The sequence below is a fragment of the Penicillium verhagenii genome, assembly GCF_028828195.1.
Source record: "Penicillium verhagenii strain IBT 33310 chromosome Unknown utg000002l_segment0_segment0, whole genome shotgun sequence".
Lineage (NCBI taxonomy): Eukaryota > Fungi > Ascomycota > Eurotiomycetes > Eurotiales > Aspergillaceae > Penicillium > Penicillium verhagenii.
In genome coordinates this window covers 2090095-2115515 of record NW_026643166.1, presented here as the reverse complement: position 1 = coordinate 2115515, position 25421 = coordinate 2090095, and the positions used below count along the sequence as shown (strand labels likewise).

Here is a 25421-nt window from a genome sequence, read left to right as displayed (position 1 = left end):
TATAATCCAGCGTACGATCCAGCACTTACAATTTAGCGTACAATACAGTTCTTTATATAATTCCAAGTTAATATGAGGCCTACTTAAAACATATTTTTTACTGTGTAAATCAGAAATCAAAGTAGGATTAAGCAAGCACGCACTACGCAGTAATCTAAGCAGACTTAGAAGTTTGAGATTAGATGAAAAAAAAAATTACTTATAATATAGTACTTATTAAAATGGATAAGATAGTATGCCATCTAGCTAACTTATTATATGATTGTTTATGTGATCAACACGGAATGGAGAAAGTGTATGATAATAGAAACTTGAAATTGGGTTATGGTACTAGGGTGGTACTTATTGGCTGCTGTAGGGTGGGTGCGGCGGCCGATAGCCCTCACCCCAACGACACATCCGAATTTCAACTTTCAAATCTTCAGACCGGCAGAAGGTAAATTACGCGTAATTCCAAATTCATATTTATTTTTGAACTCCATTATATGCAGTGCTACATTATATATCAATTAATTGAATCCTTAAACTCCGTTATATGTTGAATCCCTCTAATTGATTCCTTCTATCTGAAATCCTTGAACTCTATTATATATAGTGCTATATTATATTACTTCTCTTTCTCCCAGTAAATTGTCAAAAAAACTAGTAAGAAAGAGAGGCAGAGATCCTAGTCATATAATCTATTATCAAGTCCATTCTCAAGTCCATTCTCAAGTCCATTCTCAAGTCCATTCTCAAGTCCATTCAAAAGTGATCCGTATTTGGATCAAATCCCTTAAGATATTCCTATATGTGATAAACACAATCGGGCGAAAAACAGGGCAGTGAGGTTAGAAGTTGAAATTAGGATGTGTCGTTGGGGTGAGGGCTATCGGCCGCCGCAGGGTGGGGCTAAATTTAGTAAATTAGGATTAATTTGGGATAATATGTATATCCGGGTTGGTAGTATATATATTAATGATAGGCTAGAAATCTACTTTGCTTATTGGGTGTGTTGTAAAATGACAATTGTTATATTACTTATATGTATACGGGATGAGAGTGATGTATTGCGGTTACCCGAGAAAGAACTGTAATTTATAAGGATATGTGTAGTTTGTAAACTTAAGGTTTTGGTAAGTGCGATTATTAATAAGGAGATAGTTAGTTAGTGATAGATTGTGATGACCTGTGGAATGTGTTGCTTGTAAGGACTAGGAAAATTTAGATTTCTTTGTCTCTAACAGGTAAAGCTATTACTTAGCTTTGACGGAAGAGGCTAATTCTTCTGATGTGGACTATAATCTAAGAGACCAGTGAGCGGGGTATATAATCTGGGAGACTAGTGAACGGGGTGTGTGATCTAAGCGACTAGCGAATAGGGGGTGTGCGATCTAAGTGACTAGCAGCGAACAGGGTGTACGATCTAAGCGACCAGCGAACGGGGTAGGGAATACAATTACTACAAAAACCCAGGATACACAAGGATCTGTAAGATCAGTAAAGACCTGTACGATCAACAAACAGGGTGGTACAATATAATTACTGCAAAGACCGGGGTACATCACATCACCTATAATACGGGGGAAACGCGGGGATACCGCGTAAACAAGAAACGGGGCAGTCGATCAACAGGTTAGATTAAATCGGCTGGCACAAGGGCTCATAACCTGAAGAGACACAAAGTCTACAAAGGAAGAAGAGGGCGAGAACGTAATGCAATGGTATTAAGTACTATAAGGAAGGAAGAGAGAAGAAGAGAGAGAAGGAAGAACCAACTAAAGGGATATATATCTAGAACAAGAAGGAAGCACATGAAGCCGGTCATCGCCGGCGATCATGAGATCAAGCGATCATAATGATGAAGCTTGTCAAACATGATCATGTGATTCCAAGAGAAACACTAGAAATATTGGAAATACTAGAAATACTGGAAACAAAATTACTTAATAAATCGGTAAATCATTGTATCAGAATTGGCGAATCGTTTCATCACTTTCATCCCAATCATTTCATCACTTGCATCCCAAAATCGAGAAATATTTCTTTAGTACTATAAACCATAGTACTTAATAAATTCAGAATCGTTTTATCACTTATATCCCATAATCAAGAAATGTTTCTTCTAATATTAGTACTATAAACATGTTACGCAACGCTCTGTGGTCACAGTGAGTATCGTTCGTTAGGGCTTCTACTTACCAAGTAGACACTCAATCCTTGAGTCGTCGATTCGCAACCGTACCGTTGCCAGTTGACGTTAGGCCTTATACGGGCTCGGGTCTATAGAATAGACTCAACGGGGGGTTCTGCGTCCAAGAGGGTGTCGCCTAGTCAAGCTATACTTGGGTGCTGAGTCGAGGGACTAGAGACCAAGGATACCTCTCCTAGTAGGGGTTTGTCTTGTACGAAACTGATAGGTGAATGAACTGTTGGGTTCCAAGTAACAATGTATGGATTGATCGTGAAGAACTAAGTACATGTGGGTAATGACTGTCTTTATATACTAAGTCCTTCCTATCTGTTGCCTGGGTCCCATCCCACCGCTAGGATGAGATCCCATCCCACTGCTAGGGTGGGTTGGTGCCTGATCACTGAGGGTTACGCCTCACGTGATCATGTTGAATATGCCATGTTGTTATGGCGGAGTAATAGCTAATGTGCCGAGGCGGCCCCAACTGGCTCCCTGCGCACCGGGTTCGTTTTGCTTGGGCGGTGACCGAATGTGGTGTAGTCGGAGGGAGTGGAGGTTCATCACGTAGAGCAACCTAGGTACTGGACTTCCCGTCCTGACTCGTTCTGCCGACTGCTTGCTCAGTCCTGGCTCAGTGAGCCTTTGACTGGTCACGTGTCCCGTGGCTTGTTTCATGCTTCCTGGGAACGGTTGGTTCCCATCTCTTTTCTGAGGTTTTGATCAAGTGGGTCCGTAACAAAACACTACAAACACTATATATATTATAAATATAACTCTAAACAAAAGTACTTAATAAATTCAGAATCATTTCATCACTTACACCCCAAAATCGAGAAATATTTCTCTTATCACTTTCATCCTAATCATTTTATTACTTATATCCTAAAATTAAGGAAAATTTCTTTTAATATTAGTACTATAAACACTATAGATATTATAAATATGACTCTAATCAAAAGTACTTAATAAATTCAGAATCGTTTCATCACTTGTACCCCAAAATCGAGAAATATTTCTCTCATCGCTTTCATCCCAATCGTTTCATCACTTGCATCCCAAAATCGAGAAATATTTATTTCGCCGTATAAACAAAAGTACTTGAGGAATCTGAAATCATGTTATCACTTGTATCCTAAAATCGAGAAATATTTCTTTGGTACTATAAACTAAAGTACTTAATAAATTCAGAATCATTTTATTACTTATATCCCATAATCAAGAAATATTTCTTCTAATATTAGTACTATAAACACTACAAACACTATATATATTATAAATATGACTCTAAATAAAAGTACTTAATAAATTCAGAATCGTTTTATTACTTATGCCCTAAAATCAAGAAATATTTCTCTCATCACTTTTATCCTAATTATTTTATTACTTATATCCCAAAATCAAGGAAAATTTCTTTTAATATTAATACTATAAATACTATAAATACTATAGATATTATAAATATTATAAATATGACTCTAATCAAAAGTACTTAGTAAATTCAGAATCGTTTCATCACTTGCATCCCAAAATCGAGAAATATTTCTTTCGCCGTATAAACAAAAGTACTTAAGGAATCTGAAAGTGTGTTATCATTTGTATCCAAAAATCGAGATTTATAGTACAAAAAACTTCGAAATATTCACAGGTGCATTGTAAGTCATAAAAAACCGGAATAGCTACATCGTTTGCATCACAAAATCGAGTTTTATATCCTGTGGATCTGATCCTATGGATATAATATGCCCCCCTCGTATTATACTTCGCCGAAAAGCGATTTACGCCTATTCCCAAACTTGAGCCCAATCTTCCCCGTAATTGGGAGAATTAAATCAATCAAAGAACTAATTTTGGGCATAAAACCCGCTTCTTTAATCCTGTCCATTGCCAATATCCATGGATTCCGTAACTTTGATCGAACCTGTTACCTTTTACAATGAGCTTCTGATGGCGAATTTCCATCAAATCCAATTCTCTTCGCCGAATCCTGGTCCCCGAAATCTAGAGGTTCAGGTCACCCACAGGCATTGGAGGCTATCTCCTGGTGCAATGGATCAATCACCCGTTTCAGAACACTGTTTTGAACACCAAACTCGACAGCTGTCTCCAGAAAACATGCCAGCCTACCTTCAAGGCAATCCTCATTCATCCGCCTCGGTGTCCATCTGCAGAGGAGGCTGGGGGATGGCCCAGGCCGCCCGTGCTGAAGGTCGCCACAGTCAGATTTGCATCAAATGCAGAAAGGTCTTTGAGATTGAAGAATTTATCTCATTGAATGGCCACAACCTTTGCAAGATGTGTGGGGCGTGCCGAAAGTTCCATCGCGAGGTAATTTATTAGTTATGCGCTTTTGAAAGGAAGAATACAAAACCGCTAACTTAAAAAAGGCAGATAGAGTCTACAAACGCGACAGAAGGGAGCGAGATCGAGAACAGTTGAGGCTTGCGAACCAGATGGAAAATGCCAGGTTTTCATCACGGCAAATTCACGGCAAGCTACGCTCTTTTCATTATTGTGATTAATGTGGCTGATTTACGACTCAGACACCCCACCACCTTACGTCACACCATCACCTCCGTCTACTTTGATTTCTCCATCCCATGACTCTGCCTGCATGGATGATCCCGTGGATGATCCAATGGAAAACACCGCTAGACCGGCCGCCAATATGAGTTTAGACGCACTTGTGAGCTCGGTAGAAGAAACGGTGGAATCCCCAGCTCATTACGATGCTCCCTACAGCTTCTGTCTAAGTTGTTGCCTCCCCCGGAACAAGAACCTGATGTGCTCGGGGTTCTGTGTTTACTGCGTTGCAGAAAGAAGGTATTGCGTGCGTGGGAATCACGATGAGGATCGTGAGGCCTTTTTCAGAAAAAATGGAGCTGAGAGTCAATACTGCAAGAGCTGTCGTGGGGATGATGAAGAATCTGCGGACTCCAAATCTGACGGGTCTGATGAGATGAATCTCGAACCAGAAATCATCGAAGATAACCAGGTCTCAAGAGAGAACGAGTCTCATACAAATGCCGAGTCCCAGGCCGACGATACCATGAACACAGATATCATGCCATCGGTTGGCGAGGAGTTGAACCTTCCACCCACACTACCCGTTGAGATTGACCCGCTTCTTGACATCAGACCACAGGTCGATATGCAATCTCATCCTGGCATGGAAACCCCTCATGATATGAAAGCCCCTGGTGATATAGAAGCCCCTGGTGATATGGAAGCCCCTCGTGATATGGAAGCCCCTGGTGATATGGAAGCCCCTGGTGATATGGAAGCCCATCCTGATATGGAAGCTCATTCTGGTATGGAAGCTCGTCCTGAAATGAAGCTGCCACTTTCATATAAATTGCCATTGGAACTGGAGATGTTTATTCATGGATCACAATTTGAAAATGAATCACGCCCGACCCCGGAGGCTCACTATGGCATGAAACAGCCTGTCATCGAGGCCCGCCTTGGTGTGGAAGCCCAACCCGACATTGAGGCTGAGTGTAGTATGAAACGAAGTGGGATTCTACCAAAATTCGACATTAGACCGCCCTTTGATATGGAAACACACCAAGATGTCAAAAGGGTATTTGAGGTCAAGTCAGAGCCAATGGATACGATTGAACTTGGCAGGATTCCATCATTTCCATTTTCATCCGTTCAAGACCAGGGCAAGAAATGGAGCCCAATTTTCATCGATTGATTGATACAGCAAGCATTGATACATGACCTCAATTTGAACCATTCTGCAAGCCGATTTTGCACTCAGATGTTATCACGAAGGTTGACTTGACGAGTGAAGTGTCAGACAACTTCCGTACGTCACCGTCAGCTTCAATTATATTACTGTTTCACCCTTATTATTATTTTATTCGCGTGTTCCTGAGCCGGACATTCAGGACATATACTTTACCTGAGAATATGAATTTTTTTTTTCTGCACATTGTCACGATGTTAGTCCTAACAATTATTGGATGGATAGCTGATTCGTCCAGCACTTGTGGTTTTAGGCCGTTAGGTTACCAACCGAAAGACACATTATCACTACAGTGAGTACGAACCCAAAATAGGTGATGAGAGCATTTCCCCTCCGATTCCAAAGAAAGAGATTGAGCATTTCTCAACTTTCCTGACGACAAGTCAAATATCCGTTTGCGATACGAAGCCTTCGAAGCCTTCTTGTCCAACAAAATTAAATCCCCTTTTTCTTCATGGATTCCGAGGATAAATTTGACTTCTCAGAAAGTACCTCAAAATACCGGTGTGACTTGAATCGATCTCCACCAAGGGTTGGAGAATGTGATTGTCCCGGTATCACAATTAACTCAGTGAGAGGTCATCATCAGATCTATGATTGGACACTTTTTTCATAATACTCGGTACTCCCCAGGCATGGGACCTGAACTTGTTTCTCTTTCTGTTTGATGGAACGTGCCAGGGATTCAGGGCGGCGCGCAACTCTCCCGCACATAGCGTGCAATTTGAATAGTGAGGCTTACCCGTGCCGCGTGCCCCACAATTCTTATTACAGTACATGCTAACATGTGTTCACTCAGCACTGTTGTCCAACCGACGAGACGATCTCTTCCGTACCTAGAATACGCTATCGTTATTGTCGATTTTCACAAAATCGCGAGCCGATGGTATAAAGGGTAATTGCGAATCACGTCTCCAAAGACACAGGTTCCTTCGGAATAGGAAAGGGGTTGCTGGCCCACGGGCCTGGTGATAGGGTACTAAGTGACTGGAGATGCACGCGGGGAGAGAAACACCGGACTTGACATTACTACTGCACTATTGCTCGCTGGGATTTTCGACGATAAGTTGAAAGAGGGGCGCAAGTAGCAAGCTAACTTTCACTATTGAATCTGAGCATGTGGAGCTCCATCAGTGTCAACACACAGATCAACAATGGCCAACGAGCTTCCCCGCAGCCTAGCGTCCAGAATCCAGCCCATGTATGGGTTACTTGCCCTGATCAGGGTTGGTCAAGTTGAGGGTTTTCTTTCAATCTCACGAGGTAAACCAGAGGAAAAGACCTTTTTTTTAAAAAAAAAATTAAAAAAAACACACCGTAGGAATCTATATTGGTCGGTTCAAGGCTCCAGTTGAATTAATTGCAGGGGTTCAGTTTAGGCGAACAACGGGCTTTCAGCTTTGAGTAGTCCGCTGACTCAGCGGGGATTTCCAAAAACCGACTCCACCCGGCTGACTCAATTTCTGTCGGAGCCCGAGCTGCAACCAGTGCCGACAAAGACCGATAGATTATCTCCTGGAGAAAAAGGGAAAGAACCACATGGCTGAGAGGGCACGGACTCTAGACAATGGCGGTCCAGGCCACACTGTTACCTCGTTTGAAACAGAGGGCGGAGATTCAGTATACACGCTTTCGCAGATTGTCAACAAACAAGAGTAAGATGATCAGTCAGCGGAACTTTCAGGTTCCGTGTCTTTGTTTGTACGTGGGTCATCCCTGGTGCCGTGAAGATCCACCTTGGTTCGAGAGCAGAGATTTCGGAGCGTGACGTGGGTCCCTGCTGGTGTTTCGACAAGTCGCTGTGTCGAAAAGGGGCTGAAAAGTGAAAAGATCTGTCACAGTGCGCGGGTCCGCCGCGTGTAAACATTGGCCTCGGAGTCCCATTCGGAAAATGTGTCTGTGATGCCGAACTTTGATTGGAAGTCGGACATTCGGGCTGATTTAGAATACCGTCTCATTGAGGATTGATCCACTTGGGGTATTTGCGGATATACGATTAGATCAATGCACCGCTTTATAAAAGAAAACGGTAGCCCGGCGGAACCCAGGGTCTTCTGCAAACCACTTTCCATTACATCATGGAGGGTTCCAACTACCCCCCCTCATCTTCGAGGAGAGGGTCGATCGATATGAAAGAGTACACGGAGAGTGCAGCGGTCACTGTTGTTGGAGAAGAGGCTTCCATCAAGAACAGTTCCCAATCCATCTCTACATCGAGCCACAACAACGACTGGGCTTTGCTATCACGGTTCCAACAACAACATGAGCGAGATCTGAGCTCCGGGTTCAAGCGTCAGGAACTGGGTGTCACTTGGCAAAATCTCAACGTGGAGGTCATCAGCGCTGATGCTGCGGTCAACGAGAATGTGCTGTCGCAATTCAATATCCCCACCCATATCAAGGAGTCGCGCAACAAGGCCCCGTTACAAACTATTCTTCATAATAGTCATGGTTGCGTCAAACCCGGTGAAATGCTTCTTGTCCTGGGCCGTCCGGGCTCGGGCTGCACCACTTTGTTGAAAATGCTTGCGAATAAGCGAGGAGGATACAAGTCGGTGGAGGGTGATGTTCGATTTGGTTCATTAACCTCCGACGAAGCAAGCAACTACCGCGGCCAGATTGTCATCAACACAGAAGAGGAATTGTTCTTCCCCACTCTGACAGTGGGCCAAACTATGGACTTTGCGACACGTCTCAAGGTTCCGCTCAACCTCCCTAACGGTGTCGAATCCCCCGAGGCCTACCGCGAAGAGTCGAAGAAATTCCTGCTTGAAGCTATGGGAATCTCGCATACCGAGGATACCAAGGTCGGAAACGAGTATGTTCGTGGTGTCTCTGGAGGTGAGCGCAAGCGTGTCTCCATCATCGAGTGCATGGCCACTCGTGGATCCGTTTTCTGCTGGGACAACAGTACGCGAGGACTCGATGCCAGCACCGCCCTGGAATGGACCAAGGCGATTCGTGCCATGACTGATACACTCGGTCTCTCGACAATCGTTACTCTCTACCAAGCTGGTAACGGAATCTACGACCTCTTTGATAAGGTTCTGGTTCTTGACGAAGGCGAGCAAGTTTATTATGGTCCTCGTGCCGATGCACGTCCATTTATGGAAGAGGCGGGCTTCATTTGTCGTGAAGGTTCTAATGTTGCTGATTTCCTTACTGGTGTCACTGTGCCAACTGAGCGCCGTGTCCGTGAGGGCTATGAGAACCGCTTCCCTCGAAACAAGGACGCACTTCGCGAATTTTATGAGAAATCCTCCTATCATTCTCGAATGATCTCTGAATATGACTATCCCAACTCTGAGGTCGCTCAACAGCGTACCCAGGACTTCAAAGATGGTGTTGCATTTGAGACTTCTAAGCAGCTCCCTAAAAACAGCCCTTTAACTGTTAGCTTTACCGAGCAGATCAAAGCCTGTGTTGAGCGTCAGTATCAGATTATTTGGGGAGACAAGGCCACCTTCATCATCAAGCAGGTCGCCACTTTGATGCAGGCCTTGATCGCTGGATCTCTCTTCTACAATGCCCCTGATACTTCTAGTGGACTCTTTGTCAAGTCCGGTGCCCTTTTCTTCTCCCTGCTTTATAACAGTTTGCTCGCCATGTCTGAAGTTACGGAGTCCTTTAGCGGTCGCCCTGTGCTGGTCAAGCATAAAGGATTCGCTTACTTCCACCCAGCCGCATTCTGCCTGGCTCAGATTGCCGCTGATATCCCTGTTCTGCTGTTCCAAATTAGCATGTTCTCACTAGTTGTTTACTTCATGGTTGGCCTGACCATGTCAGCTGGAGCCTTCTTTACTTACTGGATTCTGGTGTTTGCGACAACTATGGTAAAGTCTCTAAGATCTTCTAAACAATGACTACTTGCTAATATGAATAATAGTCCATGACTGCCTTTTTCCGAGCCATTGGTGCTCTCTTCTCGACATTCGATGGTGCTTCAAAGGTCTCCGGATTCATGATCTCCGCTCTTATCATGTACACTGGTTATATGATCCAGAAGCCTGAAATGCACCCTTGGCTTGGTTGGATTTTCTGGATCGATCCCCTAGCCTATGGCTTTGAGGCACTCCTTTCCAATGAGTTCTTTGGTAAAGAAATTGCCTGTGTTGGAACCAATCTCATTCCCAACGGTCCTGGCTACACAGACTCCCTATACCAGTCCTGTGCCGGTGTTCCTGGCGCCACCCCCGGTGATACATCTGTTACCGGCGTCGACTACCTTGCTTCTCTTTCCTACAGCCACTCACATCTCTGGAGAAACTTCGGTATCAACTGGGCCTGGTGGGTTCTCTTTGTGGCTGTCACTATCATTGCCACATCCAAATGGCAGTCCCCCGGTGAGAGTGGTAACTGCCTTGTTATCCCTCGCGAGAGGCTTGTCGCACATAACCGGATAGCTGGAGGTGATGAAGAAGCCCAGATCCAGGAAAAGACTAAGCCTTCCGAGAACGACGCACACGGCTCTGGTGATATTGAAACACAGCTCGTTCGGAATACATCCGTGTTTACTTGGAAGGACTTGAAATATACTGTCAAGACCCCCTCCGGTGATCGCGTTTTGCTTGACAATGTTTACGGATGGGTTAAGCCTGGTATGCTGGGAGCCCTGATGGGTTCCTCCGGTGCTGGAAAGACCACGCTGCTCGATGTCCTGGCTCAGCGCAAGACTGATGGCACGATTAACGGCTCCGTCATGGTCGACGGTCGTGAGTTGCCCGTCTCGTTCCAGCGGTCTGCCGGATACTGTGAGCAGCTTGATGTCCTCGAGCCCTTTGCTACTGTCCGTGAATCTTTGGAGTTCTCTGCTTTACTCCGTCAACCTAGGGATGTTCCCCGTGAAGAGAAACTGAAATACGTCGACACAATCCTGGATCTGCTCGAGCTGCATGACCTTGCTAATACTCTGGTTGGTCGTGTTGGTGCTGGTTTGAGTGTCGAGCAGCGCAAGCGCGTTACCATCGGTGTCGAGCTTGTATCGAAGCCCAGTATCTTGATCTTCCTGGACGAGCCTACCTCCGGTCTTGATGGCCAGTCTGCTTACAACACCGTGCGATTCTTGCGCAAGTTGGCCGATGTTGGCCAGGCTGTTCTTGTCACCATCCACCAGCCTTCCGCTCAGTTGTTTGCCGAATTCGATACCCTGCTGCTCCTTGCTAAGGGTGGTAAGACTGTCTACTTTGGCGATATTGGTGATAATGGTCAAACTGTTAAGGATTACTTCACTCGCTATGGTGCCCCTTGCCCGGCTAATACCAACCCTGCTGAACATATGATCGATGTTGTTTCGGGTCAGCTTAGCCAAGGAAAGGATTGGAATCAAGTCTGGCTTGAGTCCCCTGAGCATCAAAAGTCTTACCAGGAGCTTGATAATATTATCGCTACTGCCGCAGCTAATCCTCCCGGAACATTCGATGATGGCCGGGAGTTTGCCACATCGCTTTTGGAGCAATGTAAGATGGTCACCACCCGCATGAGCACCGCCTTATTCCGTAACACGGACTACGTCAATAACAAAATGGCTTTACATATTGGATCTGCTTTGTTCAATGGTTTCTCCTTCTGGATGATCAGCGACAGCGTTGGCAGCATGCAGCTCCGTCTGTTCACTATCTTCAACTTCATTTTCGTCGCCCCCGGTGTGATCAACCAGTTACAACCGCTCTTCATCGAGCGCCGCTCTATCTACGAGCAGCGTGAGAAGAAGTCCAAGATGTACTCGTGGGTCGCCTTCGTCACAGCTCTCGTCGTCTCCGAAATTCCTTACCTCATCATCTGCGCCGTACTATACTTTGTCTGCTGGTACTACACCGTCGGCTTCCCCAATGACGCCACCAAAGCCGGCCCAACCTTCCTCATCATGCTTCTCTACGAGTTCGTCTACACCGGCATTGGTCAATTCGTTGCGGCCTACGCTCCCAACGCCACCTTCGCTGCCCTGGTCAATCCGCTTATCATCGGTACCCTGGTTTCCTTCTGCGGTGTCTTGGTGCCGTACGCTGAAATTCAGGCTTTCTGGCGCTACTGGATTTACTGGTTGAATCCCTTCAATTACCTCATGGGTGGTTTGCTTGTGTTTGACGTCTGGGATACCCCTGTAAACTGCAGGGAATCCGAGTTGGCGGTGTTCAACACTCCCAACGGAACTACTTGCGCCAAGTACTTGGCCGAGTACATGACCACCATTGGTGTAAACATGAACTTGCTCAACCCTGACGCTACGGAGAAATGCCAGGTTTGCGAATACTCGCAGGGTAGTGATTACCTGATGGAGCTCAACCTGAAGCACTACTACTACGGGTGGCGTGACGTTGGCGTCGTTGCCATCTTCGCTTGCAGCTCGTATGCGCTTGTTTATTTGTTGATGAAGCTGCGAACCAAGGCCTCCAAGAAGGCTGAATAAGCTTTCAGCCTTTGAGGATCGATCGCATGCATTGTTTTTGGTGAATAGATTAGATCATAGATGGGGCAATTTCGTGGCGTTTCATCAGACATTCATTCATGTCGGATAGACAGAAAGTTTTCCTTAAAATTATTTCAATTAGCATTTTTTAATAGCCGCGGTTGTAGCGGTATCAATATACTCTTGCTGTTCCATTTCCAACCATCCATCGCATTCAAACCAAGTTTCGTGATAACCTTGTCCTGAAGCAATATCCCCCCCCCCCCCCCCCCCCACACCGATATTCCCGGCCCAAGTCCGAACAGCGATTACGTCGGTTAGATCTGTCCTGTTTCATGTGATATGTGATACAAGTTGACGTGATTGATATGGATTAACGACTAATTGGCCAGTAATTAACCCGCAAAACGCGCTATTAACTGCATGTAGGTGACTGCAGAGTGTAGACTTGCAAAGGGCCCACTCAATCTTCCGAGGCCACGCTTTCCAGGAAAGTCAAGCTGCAGATCGGCAAATCCTCCCGCCCTGTCAGGATCGAGGTACTATCTTTGTAGTATTTTGTCGATCATTCTCTTGTGTGCATTGACCAAGGTTGATGTAATGCTTTGGAGATTTTGGATGATCTTTGGAATTAAGCAATACACTAGAAAGCTCTTCAGGTGCTAGTTATTTAGCGTTCCACCGATACTCCGTACCTCAGGGACAATAACAATAGGCTCCAGGGCTGTACAGAACTAGCTTAACTAGCTTGTCCCTTGTGAGCTTAGCTCCAGTGTTTCACACTTCAATATACCCGTTTCTGTAGGCTAGAATTGTCTAAGCTTCTCGCTCAAGTTTCCTCATCTAGCCTTGAAATGCTAATTTTATTTGATTTCATTTTTTTCTCATTTCTGATATTGATCCTTGCATTGCCACAGGTCCAAGCTCACACAATCCATTGGGCAGCATCAGAGTTCCCCTTGACCGTATATACTTGGCAAACGAGAGCCCCGCTAAAGGAGGTGCATACGGACAATTTCTTTTTTTCCTGGTCTGCTTTGACCAACGTGGTTGTACAGGGGATGGGTGGAGCAAAGATCGCACGGCCGTACTTACATCTTGAGGCAAATAAACATACTCCAAAATTACTTTTCTGCAACTACAACAGATATGTACAACACAAATATTGCAATGCAACTTAGAATTACTCGTCAAGAGTAAAAATTGAAAAAAACCCCCCTCCGGATGTCGGCAATGCCAATAGTACTCAGTAGCAAGTTGTAGAACGATTTTCTCAGCCACGGAAACGCGCCAGTGACGTAGGACAACGCGGAACTCACCAGATCGCGATCGATGCAACCCTCGCGCCTGCATTTAAATCCCAGATTGTTCGTCGCCCCATAAACAAATCAGCTCCAGATATCACATCGCCATGCCTTGGTCATTTGCTCTCCCTCAGGGCGTGTTTACGTCGCCGCTTCTGGCGATCGCGACGCCCATCATCGGCGGAACCACTACCGCGCTCCTAGTGAACCGTAAGCAAACCCCGATCCCAAACCCCCCGAAGAAATGCCAGAGAAATATCCCGGAAATAGGATGCAGGGCAGCAGTGGTTAGCACAAGCACCAAAGCACAGGCCAAGACCGGGAAGAAAAAAGCAGGCAAAAAGCAAAGCCAGAAAAAGAACGCGAAAAGAAAAAGAAAAAGAAAAAGAAAAAAAAAGATATCTCCGAAACAAGTCAAATTTAGAAAGCGCCTACGCTAACAAATGATACCCCTCGAACGGGGTACTTCGGATAAGCAGGAAACAACACCCAAAGCACCTACCGTTCCCTCCGCCAACCTCCGTTCAGCCCACCCGGCTGGCTCTTCGGACCGGCCTGGACACTGCTGTACGGATTAATGGGGTATGCGTCACACCATGCGACGACCACGGCGGCTGGCTCGCTTTCCCTGGCGGTGCAAAACGCCAATGCCAGTGCCCAGACCCTGTACACCAGCCAGCTCGCGCTGAACTTCCTCTGGATGCCACTTTTCTTTGGAGTGGGGCGACCGGCCGCGGCCCTTGGCGATATGGCGCTCCTGGCGGGCAATGTGGCCTTGCTGCTTGTCAACTGGTGGAGTGCGGACCGGACGGCGTTTTGGTTGATGACTCCGTATGCCGCGTGGCTGGGGTATGCGACGTATCTGAATGTCGGCGTGGGATACTTGAATGGGTGGAGACTGCCGGAGGAGAAGAAGCGCTCGGAGTAAGAAGTAACTACATAATAAGCAATTGGGAGAGGGAAATTCGCAATTGTGATTTGATTTTTTTTGATTTTTCTGATTTTTTTTTTTCTGTTATGCGTTTTGCGAGTTTTTTTTCTTCTTTACTTCCTAGTCCGGAGTACTCAAGAGCTAGCTCTTGGCTAGCTTGCAGGTAACAGCAGGGTTCGACTGGAGCTGGTGGGGACGTTCTGGATTTTCTAGCATAATGGAGTGGAAGATTTGGTAGAAAACATGGTTATTCTCTGCACTAGGATCAGGTGGTGTGCGTTAGACCCCACTTGTGGCGTCTGTGCTGGGTTTCCAGGGCCCTTGGAATAGTTTCTAGTTTGAGTTCTAGTTCGTGCTCTAATATGGGCTATACCAAGAGGTTATTCTTTTTCGAGTCTCGTACAATTGATTCGTAATGATATGTTTCTTCTTGGTGGGGCATCTTTTTTCTATTTCTTTTTAGAATATTCGCTACCTTGTTTCTAAGTATATATACAACAATCAACTCAAACATCCATGATTTACACAGCTCCCCCTACCTTTTTCCCCCCTTGGCAACTCATCGCAGCTTTTTTGTGGACGATCTATGATGATCGTATTATGGTGGATCATGGTTGCTGTCATATCATCCTATCATCCTCGCATGGACCAAGTTTACTCAGGAGGTGGCTATATCGCCAAGGGATTGACCGTGGACCGGCATCCCGGGATCGACATCTCGGGTAGGCCGAGTGCCTGACAGTGGATGAGTTTGGTAGGACGATAAGGGCAGCAATTAAGATGAGGATAAGTGTTTTTCTTTATATTTATTTTTTATTTTTTTCTTTCTGTTTCTTTGATCTTTTTCCGGTATAGTTAAAACTCAACTTAGGCCTAGGTTAAAAGGGAATTCGGTAGATTTTTCTCATACTTTTTATCCTCCGTCAAAAGTTGATCGCCACCGTGGGATCCACCCGTGGATGATGTACGGGTGGTACGTGTTCGGGATTCTAGAATCTGACGGGGAAAAAAAAAGGGAATGAAAATAGAAAGAGAACATTTGAAAGATTGATTCGGACCCTGGTCTAGGTGATCTTCCTTATGATATAATATGATATAATGGGATATGCAGTGTGTTTTGTTCTATACAGTAATACTCCAATGAAAATCTCTGGCGAATCAGCAGTGGGGATTGTGTCATGCAGTTTCTCTTATCGATGATTTCATGTGGATCCAAAAACGCCAATCTGAACAAAGTCCGCTTCGAGCAACAAATATAAAAATAAAAGACCGAAGTTGGATTTTGAAAGAATAAAAACTGCGTTGAATCCATGGTTTCGCACTCAGTTGGCTTTTTGCTCTCCAGTTCCATAAATGATCTAGAACATCTGTTTCTGTGGCACTACACAATCCTATTATATACACGTTTTCCCCTTCTTTTCTGACCTTTTCTCCCTATCTTTTCTTCACATTCGTTTAGTGCATATAGACTTGCTGCATAGCATTCCCGGTACCTCACCGGTCCCCTTACAGTTCTAATGTCCGACCATATCCCTTTTCCACACCCTACACCCAACGAAGAATATGCCGAATTTCCTTTCCCAGTCACAAGCAGCCGGCAGAGCTTGGAACGTGAGCCTACAGCCGATGGCGACCAATACGAGATAGGGCTGCAGGCGCCCACAACGCCCACAACGCCCGTCACTCCCACAACACCTGAACAACCCGCACAGGAATTTCGTATTGAACTTCCCCCCCAATCCCCAATTGAACCGTCAAGTGAACCTCGCGTTCGATCTCCTCGAGTACGCTTTCGCTCCCTGAGCCGTCTAAGCGATCGATACCTGCACCCATCCGACTCTCACCGTGTCTTCTCGGAAAAATCCGATGCATCCAATGACCCGTTACTGCCACCCGCCGAGTTGAGCACTCTTCCCCTGCACGCCTCCGGAACCGTCACCCCGCCCGCCCCCGCACATTCCCGCCACGCCGGCGGTCGCATTCCAAACAGACCATCCCCCGCCGCTTTCTCCGAAAAAAATGAGTCGGACACCTTCGAGCGAACATCCTCTGCCCGCGACCGATTCCGAGCTGCCGGTCAGCTCCTCCGCCAAAAGACAACTCGTTTCACCGAACGTCTCGGTCGCCCCGCTGACGATGGCGAGGCCCTGAACGCCTCCCTCCTCCCAGACGATTTCAACGGCATCCCCCTCGAAGAACTCCAGGCTCGTCGCGCCCGCCGCGATGCCGATCACCTCCGCTCCCTGGAAGCCGGCGAAGAGCCGAGCCAACCTGCGCCGAGCGCAGAGGCTCATCGCCTCGTGCGCAGCATGACAATGGTCCAAGACCGGCTCAAGCGCAAGCCGCGTGGCGCATACCAGCGCTCGGGCCAGAACACCCCCGAGGGCCTACTGCGCGATTACACCGCCGCCGCCCGTCGTCGCTCTAGCGGCGGCTTCGGTGGTGGCGGCAGTGGTATCTTGTCGCAGCTGTTGAAGCTGCAGGCTGTCCAGACGGGGAGCTCGTCGCGCCCGGAGAGTGTCATTACCGATGACTCGGATAGCGAGACCATGTTCTCGTCGGGTGGTACGACGCCCAAGAAGGGCTCGCAGTCCCCGTCCATGCTACTCTCCATGCCTACCTCGGGCGCCGCCACCCCGCGCAAGGAGAAGCTCAAGTGGTACAAGAAATCCAATCACCGCTCGACTTCGTCGCTGGTCAATGCTTCTATGAACTTTAGTTCGGCTAGCTTGCCTGCGGCGGCAGAGGTTATGCCGCTGCCGGGTAAGCGCCACAAGAAGAATAAGCGCAAGACGCGCTTGGAGGATGAGATCCGTGTCACGGTGCATATCGCCGAGATCATCTCGCGTCAGCGGTATATTATGCAGCTTTGCCGTGCGCTTATGCGCTATGGTGCCCCCACTCATCGGTTGGAGGAGTATATGCAGATGACTGCGCGGGTGCTGGAAGTGTCTGGTCAATTCTTGTACCTTCCTGGCTGCATGATCATGTCGTTTGATGACCCGGCCACCCGTACTGCGGAGGTGAAGTTGGTGCGGATGGCCCAGGGTGTGGATCTTGGACGACTGGCCGATACACACAACGTGTATAAAAACGTTGTCCACGATCTGATCGGTGTGGAGGAAGCCAGTCAAGAGCTGGATGATATCATGCAGCGTAAACCACGGTACAACAAGTGGTTGGTGGTCCTGCTGTATGGTATCGCCAGTGCGGCAGTCGGCCCTTTCGCATTCGAAGCTCGCCCGATTGACCTGCCTATCATCTTCTGCCTTGGCTCTCTCGTCGGCTTCATGCAACACGTCCTCGCCCCCCGTTCCGTCCTCTACTCCAACGTCTTCGAAGTCACCGCCGCCATCCTGACATCCTTCCTTGCGCGCGCCCTCGGCAGCATCGAAGTAAACGGTAGTCGCCTCTTCTGTTTCTCCGCCCTCGCTCAATCCTCAATCGCTCTCATTCTCCCGGGCTTCACAGTCCTTTGCAGCAGTCTGGAACTGCAATCCCACCAAATGATCGCTGGTTCGATTCGTATGGTCTACGCCATCATCTACTCTCTCTTCCTCGGCTACGGCATCACAGTCGGCCTCACTATCTACGGCTTAATGGACAGCAACGCCTCCTCCCAAACCACTTGCCCCAACCTGGAAGTCTACGGATCCGTCTACGTCCGCAAATTCCCCTTTGTTGCTATCTACGCCGTCTTCCTCGCTCTCGTTAACCACGCCAAGTGGAAACAAATGCCCGTTATGGTCTTCATCGCTACGGCCGGTTACATCGCCAACTACTTCAGCACCCTCAAGTTCGGCTCCTCGTCCGAGGTCGCTAATACCGTCGGTGCATTCACCGTCGGCATGCTGGGTAACCTGTACAGTCGTCTGTGGCACGGTCATGCCGCCACGGCTATTTTACCTGGTATCTTCGTGCTCGTGCCCTCGGGCCTTGCATCCAGTGGTTCCTTGCTCTCTGGCCTCACCTATGCCAATGAGGTTATCGCTGGTGACACATCATCCACCAGCTCCTCTGATACATCCGTCTCCAGTCTTGGTTTCGGTATGATTCAGGTTGCCATTGGTATTACTGTTGGCCTCTTTATGTCAGCTCTCATCATTTATCCTTTCGGAAAGAAGCGCACTGGCTTGTTCAGCTTCTAGACTACACCATTTCTTTGCATATACGACAGATTTATTTCGCTTTTTTGGCTTTTTACATGTGGAGTTGAAATTCTTGTTATTTTTTATCTATTTTTTTATCTTGTTTATTTTCAGCGATTTAGAAGCGGGTTGCTATTCTTTATTGGTTCCAACATTCCTTGGTTTTTTTTTTTTTCTAGCGTTGGTCGATCATAGACATCTAGATCTGGCATTTCGGAACCCCCAAGACAAAGACGTGAACATGAATTTAGCTGGTCTATCTTATACATTACAACATCTATTTCAAGATTTGGATTATGTTTCAGGACTCGCGTTTCCTCAATTATAAATAGTAGCACAGCTCAATTCTAGACTCGATCCACAATTCGGAGTATTTGAAGCAATTATTTGGCCAATGACGCGTTGGGTGGGTCCATGGCGTTAAGCCACCTTTTAGCCCTGGAGCCTTGACAGGAGGTCGATGACGGGTGTACACCTCGTCATTTCTAACATGCACTGGAAACGAACGTTTGAAGGCGAAATTGGAGTTTGATTCTTTTAACATTGAAATTTTCGAGTATCTGAAACACTGAACGATTGTTACATAAGCATCTGGGCATCACCCGTAGACTCCGCGATGAAATCAGGTGCAAACTGACCTCGGATGTATAAGAATCCATATTACTACTAGGTACTATGGACTTTCAATGATTGACCTGGTAAGCTACTGATACTTACTACCTTGTGACTGAACCTATTGTGGAGTTTATATACGGAGTAGTAGGGTGAAGAAGTAAAAATCTCCTGTCACCGAACTACCACCTAGTATAAATGGTGTCAGGTACTAAATAGGAGAAGGGATATAACTCTTCTTCTTGATCATTTCTACTAGTAGCACAGCAGCTCAACGTAGTAAACGTAGCAAACGAACCTTTTTTTTCAATATCCAATGTGAACGCAGCCACCACAATGCATATCGCTATATTGAAGTTTGCCATGTACAAATCCAGCATCAAAGAGATTTTGTTTACGCGGAAACCAACATGAATGGAATTAAGACCTTTATCTTCCAGACTCACTATCCTTCTTGAATGTTCTTTTTCTATATTTATCAATAACCCTCCTTGAGTATCAACTTGGAATTATATGAAAATCTCCTAGAATAAGTTCACATGAATTTGGTGAAAGACACATCTCTTCTCAAAGTTATAGGATACCTCCCAGATAGTAAAGTATTATAGATGTCCTCAACTTCTTAGATTCATCCTTCAATGTTCCATAAATCAATTAAGTACACGCTTTAAATCGCATCATTTCAAAACCAAACTACATTATTTAACATTTGAAGCGCGGCCTAGAGAATCAAAACCACATTGTTTGGGCGTAACACATATGCAGAACTACAATACTTCAAACCACATCATTTCAAACCAAAATCATATTGTTTAAGCGTAACCTAGGGATTCAAAATCGCATCTTTTAAGTGTAATAAAGAACCAGAAAACTTCCAATCGCATCATTTCAAAAAGAAATCGCATGGCTGAAGTATAACCTTGGAGATCAGAAGTATAATACTTCCAATCGCATCGTTTCAACGAAATCGCATTGTTTAAGCACAGCCTAGAGAATCAAACCCACATAGTCTGAGCGTAACGTAGAAACGCAACGCTTCAAATCGCATCGTTTCCAGACCAAATCACATCGTTTGAGCATAACCTGGAGTCAAACCACATAGTTTAAGCGTAACGTAAAAACGCAACGCTTCAAATCGCTTCGTTTGAGCGTAACCTTGGAGGTCAAAAGCGCAACGTAACACGTAACCGTAACCCGCTATATAATAAAGATATTCCAATCTTCTTCTCCCTTCCGAACTTCTTTTTCTTCCCGCGCAATCGTTCTCGGCTGGGATTGAAAGGTCCTCGAGGGCAATCTATTCAAAATGGCCACCTCCGCTGCACCGACCGATAGGTTTGCGGATCAATGGTGGGAGACAAGCCCCGGAATATGGAATCGTCAAATGTGCCCAATGGAACGCTGGATGCTGAAAATGGCCTCGGATATAGGTCCTCATACTAAAGAGCATCTCACCATCTCTGTAGCACTCGATCTCGTCATGTCACGCCCCATGGACATGTTTCTCTTAGACCTACAGCGAGCATGGCTTAACATCCGTCGGAACCACGGCACACTGGCCAGCACCCTCAACCGTGAGACAAAAACATGGCAGTACATTGATCCCAGAATGGATGGCGAACTGGCAAAGTGGGTGTCCGAGACCTTCGTGCTAACCGCCGGAGATGTCTTGGAGTTACGGGAGCTGATGCCGCCACCACGAAGACCCACCCTCTATGTGCTGATTTATTCGAACCAAATCATGCTGAGAGCTCCCCCCATGTTCATTGACTTCAGGGGTCTCATGCTTCTTGCGGGGAATCTCCTCAAATTGGCCACCGCAGCCGTCAAGGAACATGCTGTCTGGGACGCCGTCGAGCTTTCCCCACCTTATCACACTTTAGCCAGCCTCCCACAGCACACCTACCATGACAAGAATAAGGCGAACCAGCACTGGAAGGAATACAAATCTAATATTCCCTCCATGGCCCTGCCGACCAAGATTCCCGAATGGAAGTGCCTTCGCACCCGCCCCGGTCAAACGAGAAGGTGCATCGCCACCCTGGACGTACAGCAAACTGAGGAGCTCTGCCAGGAGTTGGGAAAGACCGGGACTCACGTCTACCACGCAACTCACGCCGCGATTGCATGCGCCACCAAGAAGCTCAATGTCAACGTCGACTCCGACATGTACACGGGCGTCTTCTACCTCGACGGACGAGGCGCCTACATTGAAGGCTACCATCCCGCCGTCGTGTACAGCACGGCGTGGTTTCCCATGATCCGCGTGACGGACTTCCAGTCCACACTCAGCCAATTCCGACACGACTATCAGGAAACTGTGCGGGACCGCAAGCGGCCCAACGTCGTGGATGAGATGATTGAGCTCGCTCTGCCCCGGATTGGGGGCAGTGACGATTTTGTGTCGTCGGAAGCTTTGCTCACCAACCTGGGCGCTCCGTCGCAATGCATTCAAAGACACTATCCTGATGACGTGAATGTTGCCAATATTGATTTCCATTGTGTGATCCTCACCCGAGCCATCAGCGTTTATGTTTACGAAGATCAGCAGAGGTACACGTTGATGGCTTTTTACAATGACAGCTATCACGATGACAGCCATGTCAATTATTTCTTGCACTTGGTGCTGAAGGAGTTGACCACGGCGCTCGGTGTTTCTTGGTGCCGTATGCCCCCGCGGCCGGCAGGCATGTGATTTGTTTTCTACTTCGGGTGAACGATGGACTGGGACTGAAATGGGAGCTTTGATATGAACTTGCATCTCTTACTGGGAAAGTGTTATGTTGATCGCGTGGTTGTGATGGAGCTTTGATATGAACTTGAATCTTTCAAATGTTTGCTGATTTGCTGATGAATGTGCTATGTCGATCGCTTCAAATGTTACTTGTGTTGGAATATTTTTAGATTTCCGTGCGGATTCAACACTTTGTACCTCGGGGGTTTTGTACCGAGCTAGCGACGTTACGATAGTCACATTTATTTGCCCTTAACTAAACATTATCTCCCAAATGATCTTAAACATAATTCATACTTGGCTTTCAGGTCGTCTGGGCTTCGAAGCTCGTCGCTTCATTCGTCGCTTCATATGTCGCCTCATATGGAAATCCCCACAAGCCAAGACAAAGAAGACAAAATGTACAATTCTATGCGGAATGTCAGCAAAGGCCAGATTTGGATCGAATTAAAGAAAAGAAGAATGAAAAAGAAAGAAAACAAAACTTACAATGCAAGTACCGCAAAAACAAAAACCGCAATTGCACGTCCAACAAGGCCGAATCCCCCAAAAGCGGCCCCAAAGCTCGAAACAACGATGAGAAAGGCCGACGCAGCGAAAATGATAAAGTCGACAAAGATGCAATATCCAGGAGGACAGCAATGCTTGAAAGATAATAGTCCAATATTGATTAGGGACCAAACCCCGCAAATACCGAGCTATATAGCATGTGAGCCACATATCAAGCCAAAGGCACAGTATTTCTGGTCTTCACTGAATCACTCACAATGAAATAGTAGTAAAACTGCTCAGCATAATACCTCACGCCACTGACAGCAACAATGCCACCCACAGCAGCTAGAACCGACAAGATCCGCAAGGCGATTCTCGATAGCCCCGTCTCAGGACCGGGGAAACATTTCATGATGATCTTGATTCTTGACCGCGATCGCGACTCATGGCGATAAAACGCTGAAAATTCGCCCGCGTGGCGAGTTGAGCAGCGTGACCAAGACTCCAAGAAGGCCGACCGCAGGGACTGTTTATGTTTTCCAACAAGAATCAAGCGGCTGAAAATACGGCAGATCCCGATCGCCCCTTTATAAATGTTATGTGGGAGCTTGGTCGATGGGGGCCATTTCGGTTAGCCTGTCTTGGAGCCTAGAGATAGCTCCTTGGCAAGTATGAATGAAGCTTTCTGATTGATTCATAGATCGTGAAAATGGGGTGTTTGTTCATCCTGGGATCCACATGGATCTTAAGGGTTCGGTTTTGTATGTTCTCATTCAAATGTTGGAAATTGGGGATTTTATCAACATTCATGTCGATATGCAATGCTGCCATTACTAGAATGGGTATTTCTTGGTCGGAAAGTCTCCGCGTTGAAAAGCGGAGAAACATAGATAAACTTGGAAACCCCTCACGCTTCATCCCCCATCACTGATCAATGATGCTATATAAATGTCGTGCTCGCCAAATTCAGAAGTTGCAATTAACCAGTTACAAGTTTTCCGAACCTTAGAAGGCCGTCTATGCCACTTTTCAGCATAACCAACGCCCATGCCGATTCCCCGCATCATCCAACACAATGACAAAAACAATGCACCCATCACTCCCACAGCCCTCTTCAACATTATCTCTCTGGCACCGAACCACACGTTCATTCCCCCATCTGCACGCCAATCGACTCGCTCCAGCTCCCCCCGCGACAAAATACCTGATCATTGGCTCGGGCATCTCAGGGGCCTTGACTGCCTGGAAACTGGTCGAAACTGGCGTAAAGGGAGAAGATATTCTGATTATCGAGGCACGAGAAGCTGTTTCAGGTGCCAGTGGAAGAAATGCCGGACACATCCGACCAGGTAGGATCATGTACCCTCACTTTTGGTTTTTACGTTGCAATTGCGATATCCCTCTGTGTCCTTCTTGTCCTGACTTCTCTTATGGATGCTAGACTCCTTCCGTGGTTTTCCCGAATATGCAAAATTCCACGGACCCGAACAGGCGAGAAAGATTCTCGAAAATGAACGCGTTGTTCTGGAAAATGTTCGGCAATTTGTGAAAGACCATAACGTTGACTGTGACTTTAACTATTTGAGGACATTCGAGGTTGCTTTGACGGAAGAATACGTCCGTCTACTCAGTAACTCGCTTGCAGCGTTCAAGGCGGCTGGAGGCGATGTCTCGCACGTTAAATTTTATGAAGGAGAGGCAGCGCAGAAGGAAACGAGGGTCCCCGGAGCTTTGTGTGCGTACCAGTCTCCCGCTGCGTCGAATCATCCCGGGAAGCTTGTGCAATGGATCTTGAACGATTTCATTGCGAAAGGGGGTAAGCTATGGACTCATTGTCCGGCTACCAGAATCGAACGTTCTCAAAACGTGGGAAACTTCAAGTGGGAGGTCCACACGCCTCGTGGCATTATTGCTGCTCAGACAGTGGTGCACTGTACGAATGCTTATGCTGCCTATCTACTGCCAGAGCTGAGCAAGTTTATAACGCCTCGCCGATCGCAAGTGAACTCGTTTGTTCCACCACTTTCTCTCTCTGGCGAAGGCACGTTGAATCATACCATGGCATTGAGGTATCAAGCCGATCATTTTTTCTCTGTCAATTCATTGAAGAATGGGATGGTTGTGCTCGGTGGGACGGGCACACGAAGTAGCTCAGATATGACACCTGAGGACTTGATCACGTTCGACGATTTCAAATTTAGCGATCGTCTTGCACGGAATAGTACAAAGGAGTTCTTGGGACTATGCAAGGAGCCGGAATCGGCTCCGCTTCGACACGGGGAAGGGTTGGATCATGCGTGGACGGGAATCATTGGGATGACGGCTGATCGCGCACCGTTGCTTGGACCAATCGAGGGTCTTGAGGGCCAATGGATCTGCGCTGGGTTTAACGGTCATGGTAACATATTCCTCCGTTTCATTGAGCATATGCCGGACAGCTGACTTGAAGATACAGGCATGGCTGGAATTTTCACTTGTGCTCCTGGCTTGGCCAAGTTGATATCAGGCCTTTCGTGGCAAGATACCGGCCTTCCAGAATGTTTCCAATTCAGCACAGAAAGAATAATGCGGATAACTACTGATCATCATATAAAGAGCACTTTGTGAGCCGCATGGCTTCCCAGACATGTCGGAATAATCCGATCAAGTTTAAGAAGATGTGGGGATTTCAAGTCAGTACTAGTAAGCATACTTTCTGCATATGCAAGATCAACGCTTCAGTTTCTACCGAGACAAAAAGCCTTAGATATCCGTTGAAACCTTCAACCAGTTAACTAACATTGAATGAAGTCTCCTATTCAAGAACTCGAAAATGTCTAATCAGAGATGTATTTCAGTTTAGGCTTGACCTGTATCTTTCAGAACAGCAA

At 46.7% G+C, this 25421-nt stretch overlaps 7 protein-coding genes across 7 annotated transcripts; 6 read left to right on the top strand and 1 right to left on the bottom strand.

The window, feature by feature from the left end:
• Positions 1 to 4691: 4691 nt before the first annotated feature.
• N7466_000765 (uncharacterized protein) lies at positions 4692 to 5870 on the top strand (the record flags this gene model as incomplete). The annotated part of the gene is made up of 1 exon (XM_057160163.1): positions 4692 to 5870. The coding sequence occupies one exon, from the start codon at positions 4692 to 4694 to the stop codon at positions 5868 to 5870; it is 1179 nt and encodes a 392-aa protein (XP_057026411.1).
• Positions 5871 to 8002: 2132 nt separating this feature from the next.
• N7466_000764 (putative ABC multidrug transporter) lies at positions 8003 to 12330 on the top strand (the record flags this gene model as incomplete). Its single annotated transcript, XM_057160162.1, has 2 exons — positions 8003 to 9757; positions 9811 to 12330. 2 exons carry the CDS (start codon positions 8003 to 8005, stop codon positions 12328 to 12330), a joined length of 4275 nt encoding a protein of 1424 aa, XP_057026410.1.
• A 1411-nt stretch (positions 12331 to 13741) lies between these two features.
• N7466_000763 (TspO/MBR family protein) lies at positions 13742 to 14562 on the top strand (the record flags this gene model as incomplete). Its single annotated transcript, XM_057160161.1, has 2 exons — positions 13742 to 13844; positions 14114 to 14562. The coding sequence occupies 2 exons, from the start codon at positions 13742 to 13744 to the stop codon at positions 14560 to 14562; spliced, it is 552 nt and encodes a 183-aa protein (XP_057026409.1).
• A 1520-nt stretch (positions 14563 to 16082) lies between these two features.
• N7466_000762 (threonine/serine exporter family protein) lies at positions 16083 to 18713 on the top strand (the record flags this gene model as incomplete). The annotated part of the gene is made up of 1 exon (XM_057160160.1): positions 16083 to 18713. One exon carries the CDS (start codon positions 16083 to 16085, stop codon positions 18711 to 18713), a length of 2631 nt encoding a protein of 876 aa, XP_057026408.1.
• Positions 18714 to 20631: 1918 nt separating this feature from the next.
• On the top strand, positions 20632 to 22020 carry N7466_000761 (uncharacterized protein; the record flags this gene model as incomplete). Its single annotated transcript, XM_057160159.1, has 1 exon — positions 20632 to 22020. The coding sequence occupies one exon, from the start codon at positions 20632 to 20634 to the stop codon at positions 22018 to 22020; it is 1389 nt and encodes a 462-aa protein (XP_057026407.1).
• Positions 22021 to 22544: 524 nt separating this feature from the next.
• N7466_000760 (uncharacterized protein) lies at positions 22545 to 22963 on the bottom strand (the record flags this gene model as incomplete). Its single annotated transcript, XM_057160158.1, has 2 exons — positions 22545 to 22703; positions 22826 to 22963. 2 exons carry the CDS (start codon positions 22961 to 22963, stop codon positions 22545 to 22547), a joined length of 297 nt encoding a protein of 98 aa, XP_057026406.1.
• Positions 22964 to 23638: 675 nt separating this feature from the next.
• On the top strand, positions 23639 to 24993 carry N7466_000759 (NAD(P)/FAD-dependent oxidoreductase; the record flags this gene model as incomplete). The annotated part of the gene is made up of 2 exons (XM_057160157.1): positions 23639 to 23900; positions 23993 to 24993. The coding sequence occupies 2 exons, from the start codon at positions 23639 to 23641 to the stop codon at positions 24991 to 24993; spliced, it is 1263 nt and encodes a 420-aa protein (XP_057026405.1).
• Positions 24994 to 25421: the final 428 nt, after the last annotated feature.